We start from the raw sequence: 21,791 nt of genomic DNA, 5'->3' as shown, positions 1-21,791 counted from the left end.
GATGGAAGCCGGGCTGCTGGGCAAAACATGGCATGTGGAAAGAAGGAAGGAAAGTTTTCCCCATGAAGGGGTTACATCATCCCCCTGCAGGAAAAGATCCAACCCTGCAGCTTGTTCCATCTATGCCCACCCTTATCTCTGCCCTATATCTGGAGCTCCAGCAAATCACAGGAGCAGGGACCAGAGGCCACTCCTGCTCCTGGCAGGGAGGAGTAGGAGGATGATCTACCTGGACTTGGGTGGTGTCCTTCTCCGCGCCCAGGGTGAAGACAGAGTTCAGGACAGCTCACAGGAGGTGGGTCTCCAGCTCCAGCTCCAGGGCAAGTTTCATGGTGCTGACAAGAGAGAGAAGCTGGTATTGGACTGTGCAGTGCGGGGGTGGGACTGGCATCAACATGGACGTGAAACTGCAGGAAATAGGCACAGGCTGGTGAGGATGGAAACTGAGGCACCAAGCCAGGGAATGACAAGGCTAAGGCCTCTCAAACAGACAGTGGCAGGGCAGGAATAGCGCCTGTTCCCTGGACCCTGCTGCCCCTCCTGTATCTGACCCTGGGAGTGAATCTCTCCCCAAGGCCCCCATAATGTTACTGTAGTGAAAAAAACAGCCCAGCCAGGAGAGAGTGAACCTTCCCCGCCACCTCTGCCAGAGGAACCACCCTTAGGAGGTGACTGGGGACTGGGAGGAGCAGTGACTCCCAACCCTGGGCCTGAGCAGCACCGGGGTTAGGGGAGCCAGGCGGGAGGGTCTCGGTACCTGAGGTTTCCTACAGCGATCAGGGAGTTGGCGAGGACACCGCCGGGTGGAGAGTTGTCAGGCAGCTTCTCAATGAGCTCCTGTGAGACCCGAAGGAGACAAAGGAGTGTGTGCGATTCAGGCCCAACCGACACTTCCCAGTACAGAGATTACACACCCAGTGCCCCACTTGGTCAGCAGGATACCCCCATCTGTCTCCTTCTCCTCCGATTCCTTCCTGTGCATCAAACTTGGCTCCCTCCCAGGATTCCTGCCCAGCTCAGTCCCACTCCCTTTCTTCCCTCCTCCCTGTCAGAACTGCCCCCATCCAATCCCATCCCGACTACCAAGCTGGGACCATGTGATTCCTTGTCCCCCAGCCTCAGCTGCCCCTCCAGCCCCACGATTCCCTCACTGCCCACTAGTAACCAATCTCAGAATTTCTCCCAATCGCCCCAATCCTCAGTCCCAGCAATCCCTACCCTCTGCTGCCACCTCCAGCCCCACTCAGCCTCACCCTTTGGCCTGGGGAGACCCCTGCCTGTCCCATGTTTCTCTCCTTCCTCCAGCCACCAGGTGCCGTGTCTCACTCAGCACAGTCCTCTCCACCACAGCCACCTTAGAGCAGGGCGGCTCCAGTGTGTCTTGCCCTCTCTGCTGTGCAGCGAGACACACAGGGTGAATGCTGGGCAGGAACCTGCACCCACCAGGAGTGGGGTTAGGGGAGAGAGAGCCTGTTAGCCAGGGACCTCCCTTCCCCACCTACACCAGCTCCAGGGTTCAAGCCTCAATGGGGGATAGTGGGGACCCTCGCATTATCCAAATCACCCACAACTCCTACATAAGCAGGGTCAGGAACTGGGACAGTACCTGTGGGGAGAGAAGACCCAGGCTGGTGTATGACAAACACCCCCATCTTGGGGGTCCAAGATCATGGAGGAGAAAGGTCCCTATTAGGGGTGGTGGATCACAAGAGACAAGACCCTGTGCAGGGGGTGGGGATGCTGGGAAGGGGCAGGACAATTTAGGTTCCAGTACAGCTGGGGAATGTTTGTACCTTTTCTCTGCCCTAGAGCTGCTCTTGGATGTCCTTGAGAGCAGCTTCCTCTGTGACAGTGTCCACCCATTCCTCCTCCTCATTCTCTGAATCCCTGGGGTTCCTCCTGCTGGCACTCAGGGAAATGTCCCCCCTACCTCCCTCAGGGACCCAAAGCAGAGCAGGCCCCACACTCCCCCCTCTCAGTGATGTGCCATCAGCCCCCAACAGCTTCAGGAGCCCCTAGCAGAGAGCCCCCCACACTGTGCTGGACTCGCTGGGAGGTGCCTCCCCCCGGAGTCTCAGGGACCCAAGTGGCAGCAGCTCCTGCTGCCCCCACCCCCAGGTTCCCTTGCTGCAGGGGCAGCTGTGTGACTGCTGATGATGACAGTTGGGTTCGTGTGACTCAGGCCAGACATCTGGGTTGGGGAACCACCCCCCCATAGCATTGGTAGAGTGCCTGGGCCCAGGGTGTTCACAGCCCCGTCCTCACCCCTTCCTGAACCCAGCCCGGCTCCTCACCTGGAACAAAGTAGCGGCACCCATCAGCCTCCCTGCTGCCAGAGTCCCAGGAGCTGCTGCTGTCCCATGGGGAGTGGACCGAGCTGCTGGTGCTGGGACAGGTATCTTCCACCTCCTGCTTGGGGATGCTGAAAGGTCTTCAGTAACTGGGCAGGGTGATGCCTCCTGCTGGGAATCAGGGCTGGGCTCCTGGGGCTGGGTCCCGCCTGCCCTGCTGCATCCTGGACCAGCTCTATTTGGGCCTGGCTGGTGCCTCTCCCGCCTCGGTGCCTGCGCCGGGAGTGGGTTTCCTTTGCCAGAAGGCTGGGCACTTCCACCTCCTGGCTTGGCTGGGAGCTGCTTCCCCACCAGCAGGGATGGAGGGGCTGCTCTGCTCCTGGGGAAGATGGTGGCTGCTTCCCTCAGGCTCTGGGGCCACCTGGAGAGTTTTCTTCCTGAACACCCTCAGGAGTCTGGCCATCCTGGAACTGAGCGGGGAGCAGACGTGAGTCTGGGGTCGAGGCAACCGCTCATTAATGGGCCCTTTTGGTCCCTCCCCATCTCTGCCCCAGCCACAGCAGCTCCTCCTCCCCACACAGCGGTGCAGGGAGTTCATTGCATGATCTGCTCCCAAGGTTCCCCCTCACCATCCCTGGTGCTGCAATGCCCAGGAAATCTCCTCCTTTTAGAGCAGTACGTCAGTCACAAAGACCATCCATCACTTTGGACAAGCAGCCCCCTCATGCCGTCCCAGGACACACTCCTGCCCAGGCAAGAGAAGGAACAGAACCCAGGAGTCCGGACTTCTCCTGGGAACCATTCCCCACCTCAAACTCAAAAAATTCCAAGGCATAGGAAGCCCAGGGCATCCTTGTTTCCCACTGATTTCCATGCTCAGCAGCTCACAGGGTCTGGCCCAGCTTAGAGACTGTCAGCCTGGAGAACAGTCTCTCACAAGGAAATGGCTGGGAGCCCCATGGCTGGGACATTTCCAAACACACTAGAGATGGCTCTGGAGAAGCCCCTGCCCAATCTGAGAGTGAGGGGGCTGTTTGCAAATCCAAACTCCTTTGGGAGAGATTCTCTCCCCCTGTTTCTGCCTCTCCACAGACAGACAGGGGAAGCCACAGAGGAAACCTAATGCCACTCACTTGCTCTAGGTGATGGAGCAATGGATGGTGGATGTTCACTGTCACCAGCTGCCCCTCACCTTCCTCCTCAGTCTGCAAGGCCAAGGCAGGCTGGAGAGGGTGGTGAACTGCGGTTACCCTGCCCAGGCGGCAGGCAGGGTGATGACACTGGGCAATCGACTGGCTGTGAAAACAAGAGTCTGTCTTATTGCTATGGGACGGAGAAACTCAGCCAGCAGCAGGGGGTGCAGAACACTGCCCTCGAGTGTGGGTGACAGCGCCTCCCAGCTCTTGCCATCATGCCACTTTACACACCTGCATGAAGCCTCCCACCCCCCTGGGCTGTGGGGACTGGGACCCCAACCCTACTGATGGGAAACAGGCCTTGGGAGGGGAAGCTACTGGCTCAGGATCACCCCACATGTCAGAGCCAGGAATGGGACCCAGCAGTCCTTATTTCCAAGCCCCTTCACTAACCACTGCTGCAGCTCCCTCCCACAGCTAGCAATTACAACCAAGCCCTCATGTCCAGTCCCCCTGCCTTTGAGAGGGAGGGTGCTCTGAGTCTGCTGTAGTGTCTGGACCAGGGGATTGGGAGTCAGGACTCCTGGGTTCCATTGCTGGTTTTCCTATTGATCTGTGGGACTTTGGGCAAGTTGCTCCCCTCTCTGTGGCTCAGTGGGACTCACATCCTTGAATGGGCTTTCGTCAAGGGTTCCTTCCCCACTCTGAATTTTGGGGTACAGATGTGGGGACCCGCATGAAAGACCCCCTAAGCTTATTTTTAGTGGCTTAGGTTAAAAACTTCCCCAAGGCACAAACTTTGCCTTGTTCTTGAACAGTATGCTGCCACCACCAAGCGATTTAACAAAGAATCCAGGAAGAGTCCACTTGGAGACGTCTTCCCCCAAAATATCTCCCCAAGCCCTTACACCCCCTTTTCTGGGGAGGCTTGAGAATAAACAAGATGAGCACAAACCAGCCTTGGATTTTTAAGACCCTAAAAACCCAATCAGATTCTTAAAAAACAGAACTTTATTAGAAGAATGAAAAAAAAGATAAGAGAACAACTCTGTAAGATCAGAATGGAAGATAATCTCACAGGCAGTCAGATTCAAAACATAGAAAATTAGACAAAATCTTAAATTACAAAAAGACACAAAAACAGGAATACACATTCCCTCCAGCACAGCAAATTTACAAGCCAAAACAAAGAAAACCTAATGCATTTTCTAGTTAGATTACTTACTAACTTTACAGGAGTTGGAGGGCTTGCATCCTTGATCTGTTCCCGACAAAGGTATCACACAGACAGACAAAAGCCTTTTCCCCTCACTTCCAGATTAGAAAGTATCTTGTCACCTCATTGGTCATTTTGGGTCAGGTGCCAGCGAGGTTACTTTAGCTTCTTAACCCTTTACAGGTGAAAGGATTTTTCCTCTGGCCAGGAGGGATTTTATAGCACTGTATACATAAAGGTGGTTACCCTTCCCTTTATATTTATGACACGCCCCCCAAATCACAGATAGGGTGAAACACTGGCTGTGATTTCTTCCTGGAGCTCTAGGAGAAAACAGAGTTAATAAGACACATGCATCTCTAAATATACTACTAACAGTATAAAGACTAACAATATTTTCCACATCTCAAGGACGATTTTAACCAGTTGATTCTGGGAAACTTTCACGGGAGAGTGCATCAGCCACTTTGTTAGAAGCTCCTGAAATGTGTTGTATGTCAAAATCAAAATCTTGGAGAGCTAAACTCCACCGAATAAGATTTTTTGTTATTTCCCTTGGCGGTATGAAGCCACTGTAGCGCAGCATGGTCGGTTTGCAGGTGGAAATGCCGTCCCCAAACGTATGGGCGTAGCTTTTCCAGAGTGTAGACAATGGAATAACATTCTTTTTCACTGATTGACCAGTGGCTTTCGCTCTCAGACAGCTTCTTGCTGAGAAACACGACAGGATGGAATTCTTAATTTGGTCATTCCTGCATTAAGACTGCTCCCACACCACGCTCGGATGCATCTGCGGTTACTAGGAACAGTTTGTCAAAGTCTGGGGCCCTTAGCACAGGGTCAAACATGACTGTCGCTTTAAACTGGTTTAAGGCCCTCTGACACTCTTCGGTCCACTGAACGGCATTTTGGCTGTTTCTTTTTGGTTAGGTCTGTCAGTGGGGTGGCGATTTGGCTGTATTGCAGTACAAATCACCTGTAATATCCAGCCAAGCCTAAGAAGTTTCTTTGACTTTGGGACAGGCCACTTTTGGATAGCATCCACTTTGGCCTGTAGGGGGTTGATAGTTCCTCGACCCACCTGGTGTCCAAGGTAAGTCACTCTGTTTAGGCCTATTTGACCCTTCTTAGCCTTAACAGTTAGTCCTGCCTCCCTTATTCACTCAAAGACTTTTTGTAGATGTTCCAGGTGTTCTGCCCAGGAATCTGAAAATATGGCCACATCATCAAGGTAGATGACTGCATATTCTCCCAGTCCTGCTAGGAGACCATCTACAAGTTTTTGGAAGATGGCGGGTGCATTTCGCACCCCAAAAGGGAGCACATTAAATTCATACAGCCCGACATGTGTGATGAAGGCTGACCTTTCCTTGGCAGATTCATCTAGCAGTACCTGCCAGTACCCCTTGGTTAAGTCCAAGGTAGAGATGAACTAGGGCTTTCCCAGTTTCTCCAATAGTTCATCTGTGCGTGGCATTGGATAGTTGTCTGGGTGAGTTACAGCATTTAGCTTATGGTAGGCCATGCAAAAACGTATCTCCCCATCTGGTTTGGGAACTAGAACCACTGGAGATGCCCATCCACTGCCAGAGGGGTGGATTACACCCATCTGTAGCATATCCTGGATCTCCCATTCTATAGCAGTTTTAGCTTGAGGAGATACCAGGTAAGGTTGGGCTCTAATTGGATGAGCATTACCTATGTCAATGGAGTGGTATGCCTGTTCAGTCAGTCCTGGGGTGGCTGAGAACATCGGCGCATAGCTAGTGCGCAGCTCCTTGATCTGCTGTCGCTGCATACGCCCAAGGGTCATGGAGGTTCACCTCTTCTACGCCACCAGCACTTTTCCCTTCATAGTAGACACCTTCAGGCCACTCAATGTCCTCTCGTCCCTGGGCTGTAAACTGACAAACCTTTAATTCTCTGGAATAAAAGGGCTTTAGAGTATTAATATGGTACACCTTAGGCTTTCGGTTGGAAGTGGGGAATGCTATGAGATAATTAACAGCTCCCAGGCGCTCTTGGACCGTGAATGGCCCTTCCCACGATGCTTCCATTTTATGGGCCTGGAGCACCTTTAAGACCATGACCTGGTCCCCTACTTTGAAGGAAAGCTCTCTGGCATGTTTATCATACCAGGCTTTTTGCTCTTTTTGAGCATCCTGTAGGTTTTCTTTAGCAAGGGCTAAAGAGATTCAGAGGGTGTTTTGTAGGTTGGTTACAAAGTCCAGAATGTTAGTTCCTGGAGAAAGTGTAAACCCTCCCATTGCTGCTTCAACAACTGTGATGGCCCCTTAACCTTGCGACCATATATAAGTTCAAATGGTGAAAACCCTAAATTGGGATGTGGTACAGCTCTGTAGGCAAAGAGCAGCTGCTGCAACATTAGGTCCCAATCACTGGAGTGCTCATTTACGAATTTACATATCATGTCCCCCAGAGTTCCATTAAACTTCTCCACCAGGCCATGTGTTTGACGGTGGTAAGGGGTGGCAACCAAGTGATTCACCCATGAGCTTCCCAACGGCTTTCCATGGTTCCTGCCAGGAAATTAGTTCCTGCATCTGTAAGGATGTCGGAGGGCCAACCTAACCTGGCAAAAATGTCTGTTAGTGCCTGGCACACACTTTTAGCCCTGGTGTTGCTTAGAGCTACTGCTTCCGGCCATTGGGTGGCAAAATCCATGAAAGTCAGTTTGTACTGCTTTCCTCTGGGTGTCTTTTTCAAAAAAGGACCCAGAATATCCACAGCTACTTGCTGAAATGGAACCTCAATGATGGGGAGAGGGGCTTTGACCTGGTCTTGGGGTTTTCCCATTCTTTGGCACACCTCAGAAGACTGGACATAGGTAGAAACATCCTTGCCCATTCCCTCCCAGTGGAACAACTTTCCCAAATGGTCTTTGGTTCTGTTCACCCCAGCATGGCCATTAGGATGATTGTGGGCGAAGCTTAAGAGCTTTACCTGTTACTTAGTTGGAACTACCAACTGTCTCTGAGGATGTCAGTTTTCCTGTTGTCCACCAGAAAGAGTTTCCTTGTATAGAAATCCTCTTTCTACAACAAACCTGGATCGATTAGAAGAGCTGAGAGGCGGTGGGTTGCTCCGTGCTGCCGTCCAAGCTCTCTGGAGGATTTTATCTGCTTCCTGTTTGGTCTGGAACTGTTCCCTTGATGCTGGAGACATCAGTTCCTCATTGGATTGTGGACCTGGGCTTGGTCCATCTGGAAGCGATGCAAGTGATGGGGCTGTTTCCTGTGACTGTGACTGTGACTGTTGACTGTGAACCTTTCTCTGCTGGTGCACTATGTTGGGGTTCAGGCTCTGGCTGAGCCTCTTGTGTAGGGTTATCTGCTGAGGCCATTGCAGGTTTGGTGGGGCCCCCTGGGATTGGGGATGCAAGCACTAGATTCAGTGCTGGCAATGGTTCTGGTGCTGGTTGTTTCACCGGTTCCAGTTCTGGGACTGGTTCTGTCTGGGTCTCTGTGACTGGATCCACTACTGCTGTTGCAGACTTTGGCATGGGGTCTGGTTCCATCACCTCTGACTGGGCCCTGGTAGAAGTCTCTGGAACAGAGCTAGGTGTGACAGCTTGCTTGGCCTGGCTGCAAGTGACCATTCCCACCTCTTGGCTAGCTTCACATGACTGGCCAAGTCTTCACCCAGCAGCATAGGGATGGGATAATCATCATAGACTGCAAAAGTCCACGTTCCTGATCAGCCCTTGTACTGGACAGGCAACTTGGCTGTAGGGAAGTCAAAAGAGTTGGACTTGAAGGGTTGAATTGTCTCTTGGACCCCTGGGTCGATGAATTTGGGATTCACTAAGGATTGGTGGATAGCCGATACTTGTGCTCCGGTTTTCCTCCACGCTGTAACCTTCTTCCCACACACACTCACAGTTTCCCTCCGCTCTGAGGGTATGTGGGAGGCATCTGGGCCTGAGGACCTTTGGTGTGACCCCAGTGCAATGAACTGTAATCTGTTCAGGTTCTTGGGGCAGTTTGCCTTTACATGCCCCGGCTGGTTACATTTAAAACATCGCCCAGCTGACTGGTCACTGGGGCGAGGTGAATTGCTGGAGAATGGTGTGGTGGGACGATAAGGTGTCTGGGGTTTTCCTTGGGGTGAAGTTGGGGCCTTGGGCTGCCCCCAGTAGTAGGGTGTGGTCTGAGGGTGTCCCTTCTGGTATCCGCTCAAACTGTGACCAGGGTTATTCCTCTCTCCTCCCTCCACCCGTTTTGTTCTGGTTTGCCCTGCCTCTATGGCGGTCTGGGACTGCTTCTATTGGTCAGCATAAGAAGCAAGATTTTCTGCTGAATCCCATTTTTTATCCCATAAACACTGTTTTATATCATCATCAGACATATTCAGGAATTGTTCCTGAGTCATCAAATCACACACTCCTTCAAAGCCAGTGACACCCCTTCCTTTGACCCATTTAGCTAACAGATCCTTTATCTGGTTTATATAAGCCACATTACCTAGTCCCTCTCTTAAGGGTTCAAAATTTTACTCTGTAAGTATCAGGTGTAACTTGAAATTGTTTTAAAACCAAATCCTTGAATTTATCATAGTCAGAAGCCTCATCAGTAGGCATCTTGTTGAATATGTCCAGAGCTCTTCCACTCAATTTTGTGACCAATGTGGTCATCTTGTGAGCATCAGGAATTTTATGGAGTGTGCACAGTCTCTCAAAGGTGAGAAAATATTCAGCAATATCACTGGACTCATCATACTGTGGACATAGTCGCTCCCATTTGTGGATTGTTGGGGAAGGATTGTTAGGGTTATTCGGTATATTCTGCTGAGCCCTTGCCTTCTCTGTCTCCAGTGCATTCTTCCTCTCTTTTTCCCTCTCCTCCATTTCTTTTTCTTTTGCCTCCATAGCTCTCCTGTGGGAAGCCTCTTGGGCAGCCTTCTCTGTCTTTGCCCTGGCTTTTTCTGCCTCTTTTGCTGCCTCTATATTGAGTCATTTTAATTCGACCAGTCTCTGGTGTTCCTTTTCTTTCTGTTCTGCTTCCAGTCTGGCTAAATCCAGTTTCTGTTGGACATTGCTTTCTGTCATCCTAGCCCCTCTGTTTTTAACCTAGCTATACCCGAGAGTTAGAAAGAAAAAAAAAACCTGCTTGTGAATTCTAAATTCACTGTGCTGTAACTTGATACCTTTGCCTCTGATAGCTGTTCCCAGCCTACAGAAAAATCCTTTTGTTAAAAAAAACTAACACCTCTGCCTCCAGGCAAAGAGACAGAAAAGTCTCTAGCTGCTTTCAGTTAAAAAACCCAACCTCTTCATGTCTGTGCTTTTGTTTCAAAATGATCTCTGGTTCAAAAAGATCTCTGGTTCAAAATGATCCCACCCCTCTGCCACTATGTCAGGGTTTCTTCCCCACTCTGAACTCTAGGGTACAGATGTGGGGACCCGCATGAAAGACCCCCTAAGCTTATTTTTACCAGCTAACGTTAAAAACTTCCCCAAGGCACAAAGTTTTTGCCCTTGGATTAGGTAAAGGCTGCCACCACCAAGTGATTTAACAAACAATCAGGGAAAGGACCACTTGGAGTTCCTATTTCCCCAAAATATCCCCCCAAGCCCTTACACGCCCTTTTCTGGGGAGGCTTGAGAATAAACAAGATGAGCACAAACCAGCATTGGATTTTTAAGACTCTAAAAACCCAATCAGATTCTTAAAAAACAGAACTTTATTAGAAGAACAAAAAAAAAGATACGAGAACAACTCTGTAAAATCAGAATGGAAGATAATCTTACAGGCCGTCAGATTCAAAACATAGAGAATCCCTCCAGGCAAAACCTTAAGTTACAAAAAGACACAAAAACAGGAATCCACATTCCCTCCGGCACAGTGAATTTTACAAGCCAAAACAAAGAAAGTTGCATCCGATGAAGTGAGCTGTAGCTCACGAAAACTTATGCTCAAATAAATTGGTTAGTCTCTAAGGTGCCACTAGTACTCCTTTTCTTTTTAAAGAAAACCTAATGCATTTTCTAGCTAGATTACTTACTAACTTTACAGGAGTTGGAGGGCTTGCATCCTTGATCTGTTTCTGGCAAAGGTATCACACAGACAGACAAAAGCCTTTCCCCCCCTTCCAGATTTGAAAGTATCTTGTCCCCGCATTTATCATTTTGGGTCAGGTGCCAGCCAGGTTATCTGAGCTTCTTAACCCTTTACAGGTAAAAGGACTTTGCCTCTGGCCAGGAGGGATTTTATAACACTGTATACAGAAAGGTGGTTACCCTTCCCTTTATATTTATGACAGAAGGAGATTCCACCACCTCCCTAGGTAATGCATTCCAGTGCTTCACCACCCTCCTACTGAACATGTTTTTCCTAATATCCAACCTAGACCTCCCCTACTGCAACTTGAGGCTTGTTTTGTCATCTGCTACCACTGAGAACAGTCTAGATCCATCCTCTTTGGAACCCCCTTTCAGGTAGTTGAAAGCAGTTATCAAATCTCCCCTCATTCTTCTCTTCCGTAGAGTAAACATCCCCAGTTGCCTCAGCCTCTCCTCATAAGTCATGTGCTCCAGCCCCCAATCATTTTTGTTGCCCTCCGCAGGTCATGTGCTGTCTAAATACCTTGTGGGCATTACCACAGGAGCAAACGTAGTAAATATAGCTAATATTCATAACTTCAGATACCAAGATGAATATACATGCATAGAAATAGGATTATCATAAGTACCAGCTATTTCACTTACATGACTATTCCCAAAAGAGATTCTGAAAAATCACACCACGTACCAGAGACCCTATGTGCCAGCACCATGCCCCACTGGAGTTTTGTTATCTGTTATGTAACAACAGAGATGGAGCCAGTGACATGACTCCATTTAGCTTAAAAGGGCAAGGTTAATTTTTAGCTGTTCAGGTGTGACTGCACCTTTAGTCAGTGAGGGCATACTAGCTGGCACACATTCAGGTTAATGCGCTTCAGTGTTCCTTTGCAGTTAACTTTTTAATATTCATAAACCTGGTATGTGCTGAGGTGCTTTAAAGCATAACACAGGTTTTTAGGCTTGCAAATCTGTGAACCTCTGCCTCTTTGAGATTTTATTATTAATTATTATTATTTTGCTGGTCATAATGTGGGAAGGTATCCTCTCTGCCCTCTGCTCATGAGGTTATGTATGTGTCTTGTAGCACTCTCCTGAACACCAGCTGGAAGGAATATTTTTTTCAGTAAGTGTGAAATTTTCTGATTCTTTACTGATTCTTTTCTCTTAGAAGGCATGTAATTTTTTCAGGTTCACAGTGATTAACACAGAAAATAATTGGGGCTGTTAAACTTTCTTCAAATTCCATAGAAAATTATGTTCAGATATATTTTCCAGTACAGTGATGAAATGAGTGTTTGTATATACAAACATCAACATGCTTAACTACTCACTTCCCCCAAAATATGTAGTATTTCAGTCAGTTTATATAGAATATGGGAGTTGGGTGAGGAGCCATTTCAGCATACATATGACTTATTAAAAGACAAATTTTAAGTAGATCTGTATCCTAAACTTCATTATGATATTGTATCCAAACATTGCATTTCAATGGGAGATTCAACTTCCTTTATAGGAACAAAACAGACTCCTGAAACTCTTACCACAAAGGTGGTCCATAGACATGCAAATAGTCCCATTGTCTTCAATGGGATTGATCAAATGATTAAGGGTTTACAGGATTAGATTCCAAATTTGTAAATTGTTCTTGATAAAACTGACAATGCCTGAGCTGTCAGATCAGGAGGAGCTTCATTTGAATAAAGGTGGGCAGATGTGTGATAAGTCTTAGCTCTGTTGCTAAGATGGGGAACATATTTTCAGCAAAGTTCTTGGCAGATTCCTGAGGCAGCTCGTTTAAGGTCGTCAGTATAATCTTCACTTATAGTTCTCTCACCCACAAAACTGGAAAATGAGGCATTTGTTTTCTTTTTTTTTTTTGCTGCTCCAGTTAGCAAAATGCATGTTAGACTAGTTTGGCTGCAAAGAAGAATTCTCTGCCGTGTACATTGGTCAAACTGGACAGTCTCTACGTAAAAGAATAAATGGACACAAATCAGATGTCAAGAATTATAACATTCATAAACCAGTCGGAGAACACTTCAATCTCTCTGGTCACGCAATCACAGACATGAAGGTCGCTATCTTAAAACAAAGAAACTTCAAATCCAGACTCCAGCGAGAAACTGCTGAATTGGAATTCATTTGCAAATTGGATACTATTAATTTAGGCTTAAATAGAGACTGGGAGTGGCTAAGTCATTATGCAAGGTAGCCTATTTCCTCTTGTTTTTTCCTACCCCCCCCCCCCCCAGATGTTCTGGTTTAACTTGGTTTTAAACTTGGAGAGTGGTCAGTTTGGATGAGCTATTACCAGCAGGAGAGTGAGTCTGTGTGTGTATGGGGGTGGGTTTTTGGAGGGGGGTGAGGGAGTGAGAGAACCTGGATTTGTGCAGGAAATGGCCTAACTTCATTATCATGCACATTGTGTAAAGAGTTGTCACTTTGGATGGGCTATCACCAGCAGGAGAGTGAATTTGTGTGGGGGGGTGGAGGGTGAGAAAACCTGGATTTGTGCTGGAAATGGCCTAACCTGTTGCTCACTTTAGATAAGCTATTACCAGCAGGACAGTGGGGTGGGAGGAGGTATTGTTTCATATTCTCTGTGTATATATAAAGTCTGCTGCAGTTTCCACGGTATGCATCTGATGAAGTGAGCTGTAGCTCACGAAAGCTCATGCTCAAATAAATTGGTTAGTCTCTAAGGTGCCACAAGGACTCCTTTTCTTTCTATGTACACTGGGGACAACACCTGATACCTGTCAGGCTGCAGAACTGGGCTGACATCAAAATCCAAACATCCGCTGGTCAGTGCAAGCAGGGGCATTCCTCTAATGATTTGGACTTGATGTGATGCAATATGACTGTTATGTATAATTCAGACCAATGGGGAGAAACCGAATCAAAAACACTGTTTAAACACCTTCCCTCCCGCCCCCTCCCCTCTTGAGGACTCCTGACCAATTTAACAGCACAATACATGTGCTAACAAACTTAAACAAAGCCTTTGTTTAAGTTTGTTAGTATACGCATTGTGCTGTTAAAGCCATATAAAGAATGAAAGCCCTCCCTAGCCGCGTTCTGCTCCTTTAAGGGTGCGGGGGCTAGCCCCAAGTCTTTCCGGTACTCTGTGCCCCCTAAAAGTCTCTTGCCGGTACTGCTGGCTGGGGAGTTTCTGTTTCCGAAGCAAAGGACAGCAAACAGCTGACTTCAGCAGTTGAACTAGGGGAGGAGAGGTCACATGAGCACAAGAGAAAAACGAGAGAAAAACAATGCCTTGGCCAGCCTCTGTTCTGCCTCCGGGACCCCTCTGTGCTGCAGCCAGTCAACAGAGCAAGTCAACAGGGTAAGGATGTAAACCAGCCTCCTTTTATAACAGCTAGTTTTGGGTCCCCCTGTCCAAAATACTACGATTGAAGCATTCCAGAGCAGAAAGACCCCCAAACACAATGGGGGCTGCTGTATTATTGCAACTAGTTTTACAGCCACTCAGGCTAGCAGACTAGTTCCAGGCCAGAAGACCCTAGGTTTTAGTCAAAGCTCCAGGCAGCCAGGACTTTCAGGGATGATCCTATTATCGGGTGTAGCTTTTGTCCCCTGCTCGTTTTGTTTAGTAGCAAGACAGGCAGATTTCTATCCCTCTCTGGGTCCTAAAGACCACCGGTCTGCTCTGGGCTGGTGTTTGCAGTGCACGTGCGGTTGTTAAACATTTAGCACGTCTCTGGTTTTGTTCCAGCGGGATGAAACCCAGCAGAGGTGATGAAATGTTGTATGGCTGGTTCTATGAACCTCTCTTATTGGGACTAGTGGTTGCGGCCCTCTTGTCCGATCTTGTAGGGAAACCTGCAGCAGGAGAATAGTAGGGAGCTCTAGACATTGAAGATCTCCAAGTCTCCGTGGCACCATAGCATCTTGAGCAGGAATTTTCTGGCCCACAGAACTGGAAGGAGACCTGGCTTCACTACAAGGAGAGTGTTCCCAGATCCTGTGAGTTTGGGGGAGCCCTGGAGAATCCATGCAGCAGGCCAGCCCTTTGAGAATACATCCAAGCCCTCCCTTTATGGGCAATTGTGCTGTTACAGGCTGCAAAAGCAGGCAAGAAACCCATGCAGCAGCTCCTAGTGGGCAGACAGAACAGAGCAGGACACAATAGTGATAACTGCTATAGTTTTCAGAGTAACAGCCGTGTTAGTCTGTATTCGCAAAAAGAAAAGGAGTACTTGTGGCACCTTAGAGACTAACCAATTTATTTGAGCATGAGCTTTCGTGAGCTACAGCTCACTTCATCGGATGCATACCGTGGAAACTGCAGCAGACTTTATATACACACAGAGAATATGAAACAATACCTCCTCCCACCCCACTGTCCTGTTAGATAAGCTATTACTAGCAGGACAGTGGGGTGGGAGGAGGTATTGTTTCATATTCTCTGTGTGTATATAAAGTCTGCTGCAGTTTCCACGGTATGCATCTGATGAAGTGTCTAAGGTGCCACAAGTACTCCTTTTCTAACTGCTATAGTGGAACTTGTGCTGACACCTGTCAATCCACTGTTTCTTCCTGGCCATCCCCCTCCCTTGATCACCTCCACCACACAATGTTTGCATGGCCTGGAGAAGGGCAGACATTGCCTCAAAGAAGAGTGAATCCCTTAAAAACAATTAAAATGCACCAATACTCATCACTTGCTGAATACTGTCCGGGCCTGACTGTTACAAGTCTTTGCAGTTCCATAGCTCTGGTGCTGGAACATGAGTCATCAGCTGTGTCTGCACAATCTGTCTGCTGCTTTATTTAGGGGTCTAGATGTGAGGACGGTAAAAGGAGCCTTCTGTGTCCATGACAACTGCCGGAGCTGGTGAGCTCTGAGGCCAGTGAGAGGAATGGCTACTGTTCAGGAAGTCCGGGGAGGGTGTGCATCTGGGTAGAGATTGCATTTAATGCTACCCGAGAGATTCACAGTCAGTGGGGCTGAACTTTGGGTTTATTGGGTTAATGACCACAAATAGTGAGCCAAATGCTGCAGTTAGTTACACCTGACCCGGAGATGTTCCCTGGACTTCGGTAACTGGAGTTCTATCCCATAACTAAGGCCAGGATTCAGCCCGCTGTCCCTACGTATTCCCTTAGCACGGAGGTGGGCAAAGTACGGCCCGTGGGCCACATCCTGCCCGCAGGACCCTCCTGTGTGTCCCTGAGCTCCTGGCCCGGGAGGCTAGTCCCCGGCCCCTCCCTCGCCGTTCCCCCTCCTCATGCTGCCCGTGTAGAGTATTAAACGGCTTCGCGTGGGAATGTGCTACGGTAGCAGTTACGGAGAGCAATTTACCACACGACACCGGCACAACACTTTGGGCGGCGCGGCTGCAGCGCCTCCAGCCACCGGTGCTCTGTGCTGCGCGGTAAGGGGCAGGGAGCGGGGGGATGGATAGGGAGCAGAGGAGTTGGGGTGGTGGTCAGGGGGCGGGGGTGTGGACGGGGTCGGAGCAGTCTGAGGGCAGGGAACGGGGGGGTTGAATGGGGGCAGGAGTCCCGGGGGGGCAGTCAGGAAGGGGGGGGGGTTGGATGGGGCGGTGGGAGGCAGTCAGGGGTGGGGGTTCCAGGGCGGTCAGGGGACAGGGAGTGGGGGGTGGGGCGGACGGGGCAGGGGTCCTGGGGGGGCTGTCAAGGAATAGGGAGGAGTCTGGGGGGGAGGCAGGGGGCGAGAAGCAAGGGGGGGGCGGATAGGGGGCTGGGGCACAGCTTGGCACAGCCTCCCCTAACCAGCTCTCCATACAATTTCCGAAACCCGATGTGGCCCTCAGGCCAAAAAGTTTGTCCGCCCTTGCCTTAGCATGTACATAACCCCAGTGCTATTGGTGACCATGCTGATCCAGCCATTTTTGCTTGTTGCTGATGCTATTTCCAGGTCACTATCCTAGCCCATTCAGAGCGGGGCGGGCCTCATTGGCATGCAGCAGTTTTCTAGCTCTGGGACATGAAAATGGTTTGAGTAGCTCTTTCCCTTTCCCCAGCTCCATGTCCCTCATACCCAGCACCAAGAGCTTCTCTAGCAGGTCACAGGCATTCAGCAGGCCAGACTCTCCCCTCACACTTGTGTAAATCAGGGGTAACTCCCCTGAAGTTGGTGGATTACACCAGCATGAAACTGACTCGTTTGTCAGGGCTGTCAGACCCTGGATTGTTCTGCTGTTTACTCAGGAGAAGGGGCTGAAAGCCCCAGCCTGCCTGGTTAAGACGTCCAAGATACTATCTGTATGAGAACAGGAGACTGCCCCTGAGGGCGGATGACCAGGAGGGCGCAAAAAGAAGCAGGAAAGAAAATCAGTTGAGCCTCCTTATCTCTTCTCCTAGCTCCTTGCAGCTTTGGCTCTCTGGGTTTCTCTTCATTTCACACTCAGACAAAGTCCTTTCTCTTTCTGCTGACTTAGCCCCTGAACCGGAGCAGAAGATCCTGTTGCGACACTTCCCTGGTTTAATCAGTGACCTCATAGGAATCGGTTCAGCACGGCAGCCACCAGGCTCTGCAGATCAGTGTGTGGTCTCCCTGTCAGGGCTCTGATCACCATCTCTCCCCACTCCCTTCCCTGCTACTGCAGATATGGAGCCCAGGGTGTTGCAGCTCCTTCTCATCCTCCATGTCTTGGCCCTCCCGGTCCAGCTCTGTGGTGAGTACAGAAGCTTTCTACACACATTCTTCCTGTACCATGAGGGACTTTTAAAGGCACCTCGCTGTTTCTCCCCACTTCCACTCCCATGCATGCATCGATTAACACATGCAGACCCCACCAGGGTAGATGGAGGCACCTCTCTTCTTCCCATTAAAAATAAACCACTGCTGAGTATTGGTGCTGCAGTAGGGGGTGCTCTACCCTGTAAGTCAGTACTGAAGCAATGCCCCAGCATGGTGCTAGGAAGTCCTGTGACATAACAGAGCTCCCGACTGTTCATGAGCGTTAAAGAGTCCAGGCGGTTTTGTTGAGATCGAGGGTATTAGCCCTGATATCCTCCTGACCAAATCCCCTTGTGGTTTTAAGCCAGGATTCATCACATCCTGCTTTAAACTGTTATGTAGCTTTGCTGTATGCTGGGAAATAGATGCTGCCTTGTGCCTTCCTCTCCAGAGGTGGCTGCTTTTCACTAGTGGGTGGCATGATTGGCATCTTCTGGGATTCTTCAGGTTGGAAAGCATTGTATAAATGCTAGGTGTTTTTCTCTTGGCTAAGAACGAGCTTGAACTCCCTGAGAGAGCCCAGGTCTGCCTGTGAGCAGCCCAAGGTTCCTGCATGTCTTGCAGGCCTGGGGGAGTATTGCATATGAAAGGAAAGTTATACTTGTTATACTTGTTTCAGCTTGTGTCTGGCTCGCTTGGTTTTTATTTCCTCTCCATTTCTTGGAGTGTTGACGGTTTTCCTCTGAGCTGTAAGAGGTGAAAGGCCTTCAGACACCATAGCAATGGGCACTGTTTACGGCCCTGGATAGAAAAGGTGCAGACAATAAGCTCAGTGTTGCATTTCTTTTTCATTGGAGTGCAGGGCATTTTATAGCTAATGTTAAGGCCACCTGTGGGAGCAAGCTCTGCTCTTGGTGTGAACAAACAGCTTCTGTTGAATTGGGAGAGAGCCGGCATCCCAGTGAACTCCTCTCCCGCTTCCCACACCCTACGTTTTTTAAAGTTAATTTAATGCTCTGAGGTTCCTGGAGACCATCCGTCTCTATCTGTGCCCAGAGCAGATGCAGCATGGGCACTGGCGATGGATGTCTCCCCCTTCCGAGTGCCTAAATCCTGACCTGGAGGGACCTCCTTCCTCTAGTGGAATGTAGGGTGAAAGCCTGGCCCCACAGAAGTCATTGTGGGTTTTGTTACTGAACAGGGGCCAGGGTTTCACTTTTGGTTTCGATGTCTTCTTGATCCTTGGCCCCTCTGCTGAGAGTGCCAGCCAAGGTGCCTAGTAGTGCCGGTTACGATACCCCCCTGGGGGTGAGGACACCTGTCCCCTACAGAGTTGTCCAAGACTCCCAATGTATTTCATGCAGACCACCAGCCAGATGGAACCAACTTTGTCATTGCTCACTTGGGACCAGATTCCAAGGGGTGGCTTAGAGTCAAAAGGCTCTCCTTCCCAGTCCCCTCAGCCATACGGTCCTCTAGATTAGTAACATGCTAGTTTCATACCCATGAGGTCACATAGCAGGCACATTCCTTAGGTACATTCAGCCCTTCAGTTATTCTTTTAATTGTGCATGGGCCTGCTGGCTTCTCTCCCTGCTGCCCCAAGGTCAGAGTCTCTCTGGGAGGAACCCCAATTCCTGCTTTCCAAGGCTCAAATCAGGCTGTCTAAAATAAGACTGCTCTCTCACCAGCTACTGGAGAGAGGCGCTAGAGAAATAAGGCTCCCCTAGATGGGTATTGCAGGGATCTGTGTCAAGTAGACCCAAGGCTTTCGTTCCAAGACTTTGCTGGAGATCCCTGAAGAATGTGACATAGCACAGAAAGCGCTGATCAGATTCAGCCATGGCAAAGTCGTCCATCTCAGCTCTGTGTGTCCCAGGAAAGCCCCATGTGCAGCCAGAGCTGCTGCTGCATCTCTTTATGAGGGAACCTATCTTCTTGTTCTCCCCCAAAGCACCTTCCAGCCCCGCTGAAACTAAAGCAACTGACCTTCCCAACCCAGACCACCAGTTTGGATACAGTTGCCCGGTCAGTAAGCTATTGTTTCCTTCCCTCTCATGTTAACAGCCTCCAGCACCTGCAGGAGATGGGCTGTTAGCGAGGCTGGCTTACTAAATGAGATTTAACATAAACTGTATAAAGCACCATGCATCTGTACTCCATCCCTTCTAGGCCATCCATGAGTTTGGCCTCAAATTTAAGGTAAGGGCACAATTCTGAATTTGAAAAATTTGAACCCAGAATGTTGGATTCCAGCCTAAGGACTAAGCTCTTAATGTTTGTAAGTAAAAAACACAACTCTTAGGGGGTTAGTGTTAGCAGGGACTGAACCAGCACCCTCCAGAGCTAGAGGCATGAATGCATCTTGCCTGTGCTAAACCCAGATCTGTGAGTGTGAATGCTGTCACAGGCTCTTAAATCTCTCTGTGGCTCAGCCACTAGAGAGAGCCCTATTGTATGAGCCTGGGTTACATTTACATGAAAGCTTAGCCCTGGTCTATGCTGAAAACTAGTGTTGGTATAATTAAGAAAATCCACACCTTGAGCGACACAGGTGCACTGACCTAACTCCTGGTGTAGGCAGCGCTATGCTGACAAGAGGGCTTCTCCCGATGACACAGCTACCACCCAGGGCCGTCCTTAAGCATACACGGCATACGAAGCTGCATAGGGCACGAAAATTTGGGGCACTCCTGGGTCTTAGCCCTGGTCTACACTACCAGTTTAGGTCAAATTTAGCAGCATTAGAGCGATTTAACCCTGCACCCGTCCACACAATGAATCCATTTCCTTCAACTTAAAGGGCTTTTAAAAACAATTTCTGTACTCCTCCCCCAACAAGGGGATTAGCACTGAAATTGACCTTGCCGGGTCGAATTTGGGGCAGTGTGGTCACAATTTGACAGTATTGACCTCTGGGAGCTATCCCAGAGTGCTTCATTGTGACCGCTCTGGACAGCACTCTCAGCTCAGATGCACTGGCCAGGTAGACAGGAAAAGGCCTGTGAACTTTTGAATCTCATTTCCTGTTTGGCCAGCGTGGCAAGCTGCAGATGAGTGCAGATCTCATCGGCAGAGGTGACTATGATGGAGTCCCAGAATCGCAAAAGAGCTCCAGGATGGACCGAATGGGAGGTACAGGATCTGACCGCTGTATGGGGAGATGAATCCATGCTATCAAAACTCCATTCCAAAAGATGAAATGCCCAAGCATTTGAAAAAAACTCCAAGGACATGAAGGACAGAGACTATAACAGAGACCCACAACAGTGCCGCATGAAACTTAAGGAACTCAGGCAAGCCTACCAAAAAAACAGAGAGGCAAACGGCCGCTCGGGGTCAGAGCCCCAGACATGCCGCTTCTCTGATGAGCTGCATTGCATTCTAGGGGGTGCAGCCACCACTATCCCACCCCTGTGCCTTGACTCCGTCAATGGATTATCACGCATTTCGGGGACGAGGAAGATGAGGAGGAGGAGGAGGAGGTTGAAGATAGTGCATAGCAAGCAAGCGGAGAAACCATTTTCCCTGAGAGCCAGGAACTGTTTCTCACCCTGGACCTGGAGCCAGTACCCCCCGAACCCACCTAAGGTGGGCTCCTGGACCCACCAGGCATAGAAGGGACCTCTGGTGAGTGTACCTTTGTAAATATAATACATGGTTTAAAAGCAAGTGTGTTCAATGATTAATTTGCAGCCAGCACAGCTACTGGAAAAGTCTGTTAACGTGTCTGGGGATGTAGTGGAAATCCTCCAGGGACATCTCCATAAAGCTCTCCTGGATGTACTCCCAAAGCCTTTGCAAAAGGTTTCTGGGGAGGGCAGCCTTATTCCGTCCTCCATGGTAGGACACTTTACCACGCCAGGCCAGTAGCATGTAGTCTGGAGTCATTGCATAACAAAGCATGGTAGTGTTTTCTGGCATTCAGGCAACATCCGTTCTTTATCTCTCTGCGTTATCCTCAGGAGAGTGATATCATTCATGGTCACCTGGTTGAAATAGAGTAATTTTATTAAGGGGATATTCAGAGGTGGTCATTCCTGCTGGGTTGTTTGTCTGTGGCTAAACAGAAATCTTCTCCGCTGTTAGCCATGCGATGGGGGGAGGGGTGAAGCGATCATCCCAGAGAATTGGTTGTGTGTGGGGGGTTTAATTGGGTTTGTGCTGCATGTTAACTCGAAAATCGCAGCCCCGCCTTTTAAATTGCCAGCCCATTTTAAATGGCTAATCCAATGGCTGTTTGGTATGGGAAATGGGGGCGCTGCTGCTTGAAACCATTCCCACATGTTATGAAGCTTAAAGAAGCCAAAAGACTGTGACTTACCATGGCTGTATGCAAGCCGAATTCTGTTGCCCGCTGGCCCTGCGTGTGTGATATCTCACACCAAACTGGCAG

At 49.4% G+C, this 21,791-nt stretch overlaps 1 protein-coding gene across 2 annotated transcripts in view; it reads left to right on the top strand.

Moving 5' to 3' along the window:
• The first annotated feature begins 13,951 nt into the window (after positions 1 to 13,951).
• TCN2 (transcobalamin 2) overlaps positions 13,952 to 21,791 on the top strand; it is a 36,452-nt gene continuing 28,612 nt past the window's right edge. Inside the window, exons 1-2 of one of the 2 annotated variants that reach the window (XM_077835180.1) lie at positions 13,952 to 14,071; positions 17,154 to 17,390. In XM_077835180.1, the coding sequence (XP_077691306.1) occupies positions 17,324 to 17,390 (67 nt within the window). In that variant the 5' untranslated portion in view covers positions 13,952 to 14,071; positions 17,154 to 17,323. The remainder of the gene's footprint in view (positions 14,072 to 17,153; positions 17,391 to 21,791) is intronic. The other variant, XM_077835181.1, reaches the window with a different exon arrangement.

Source organism: Eretmochelys imbricata, chromosome 15 (genome assembly GCF_965152235.1).
Source record: "Eretmochelys imbricata isolate rEreImb1 chromosome 15, rEreImb1.hap1, whole genome shotgun sequence".
NCBI classification, from domain to species: domain Eukaryota; kingdom Metazoa; phylum Chordata; order Testudines; family Cheloniidae; genus Eretmochelys; species Eretmochelys imbricata.
This window is presented reverse-complemented; position numbering and strand designations above follow the sequence as displayed.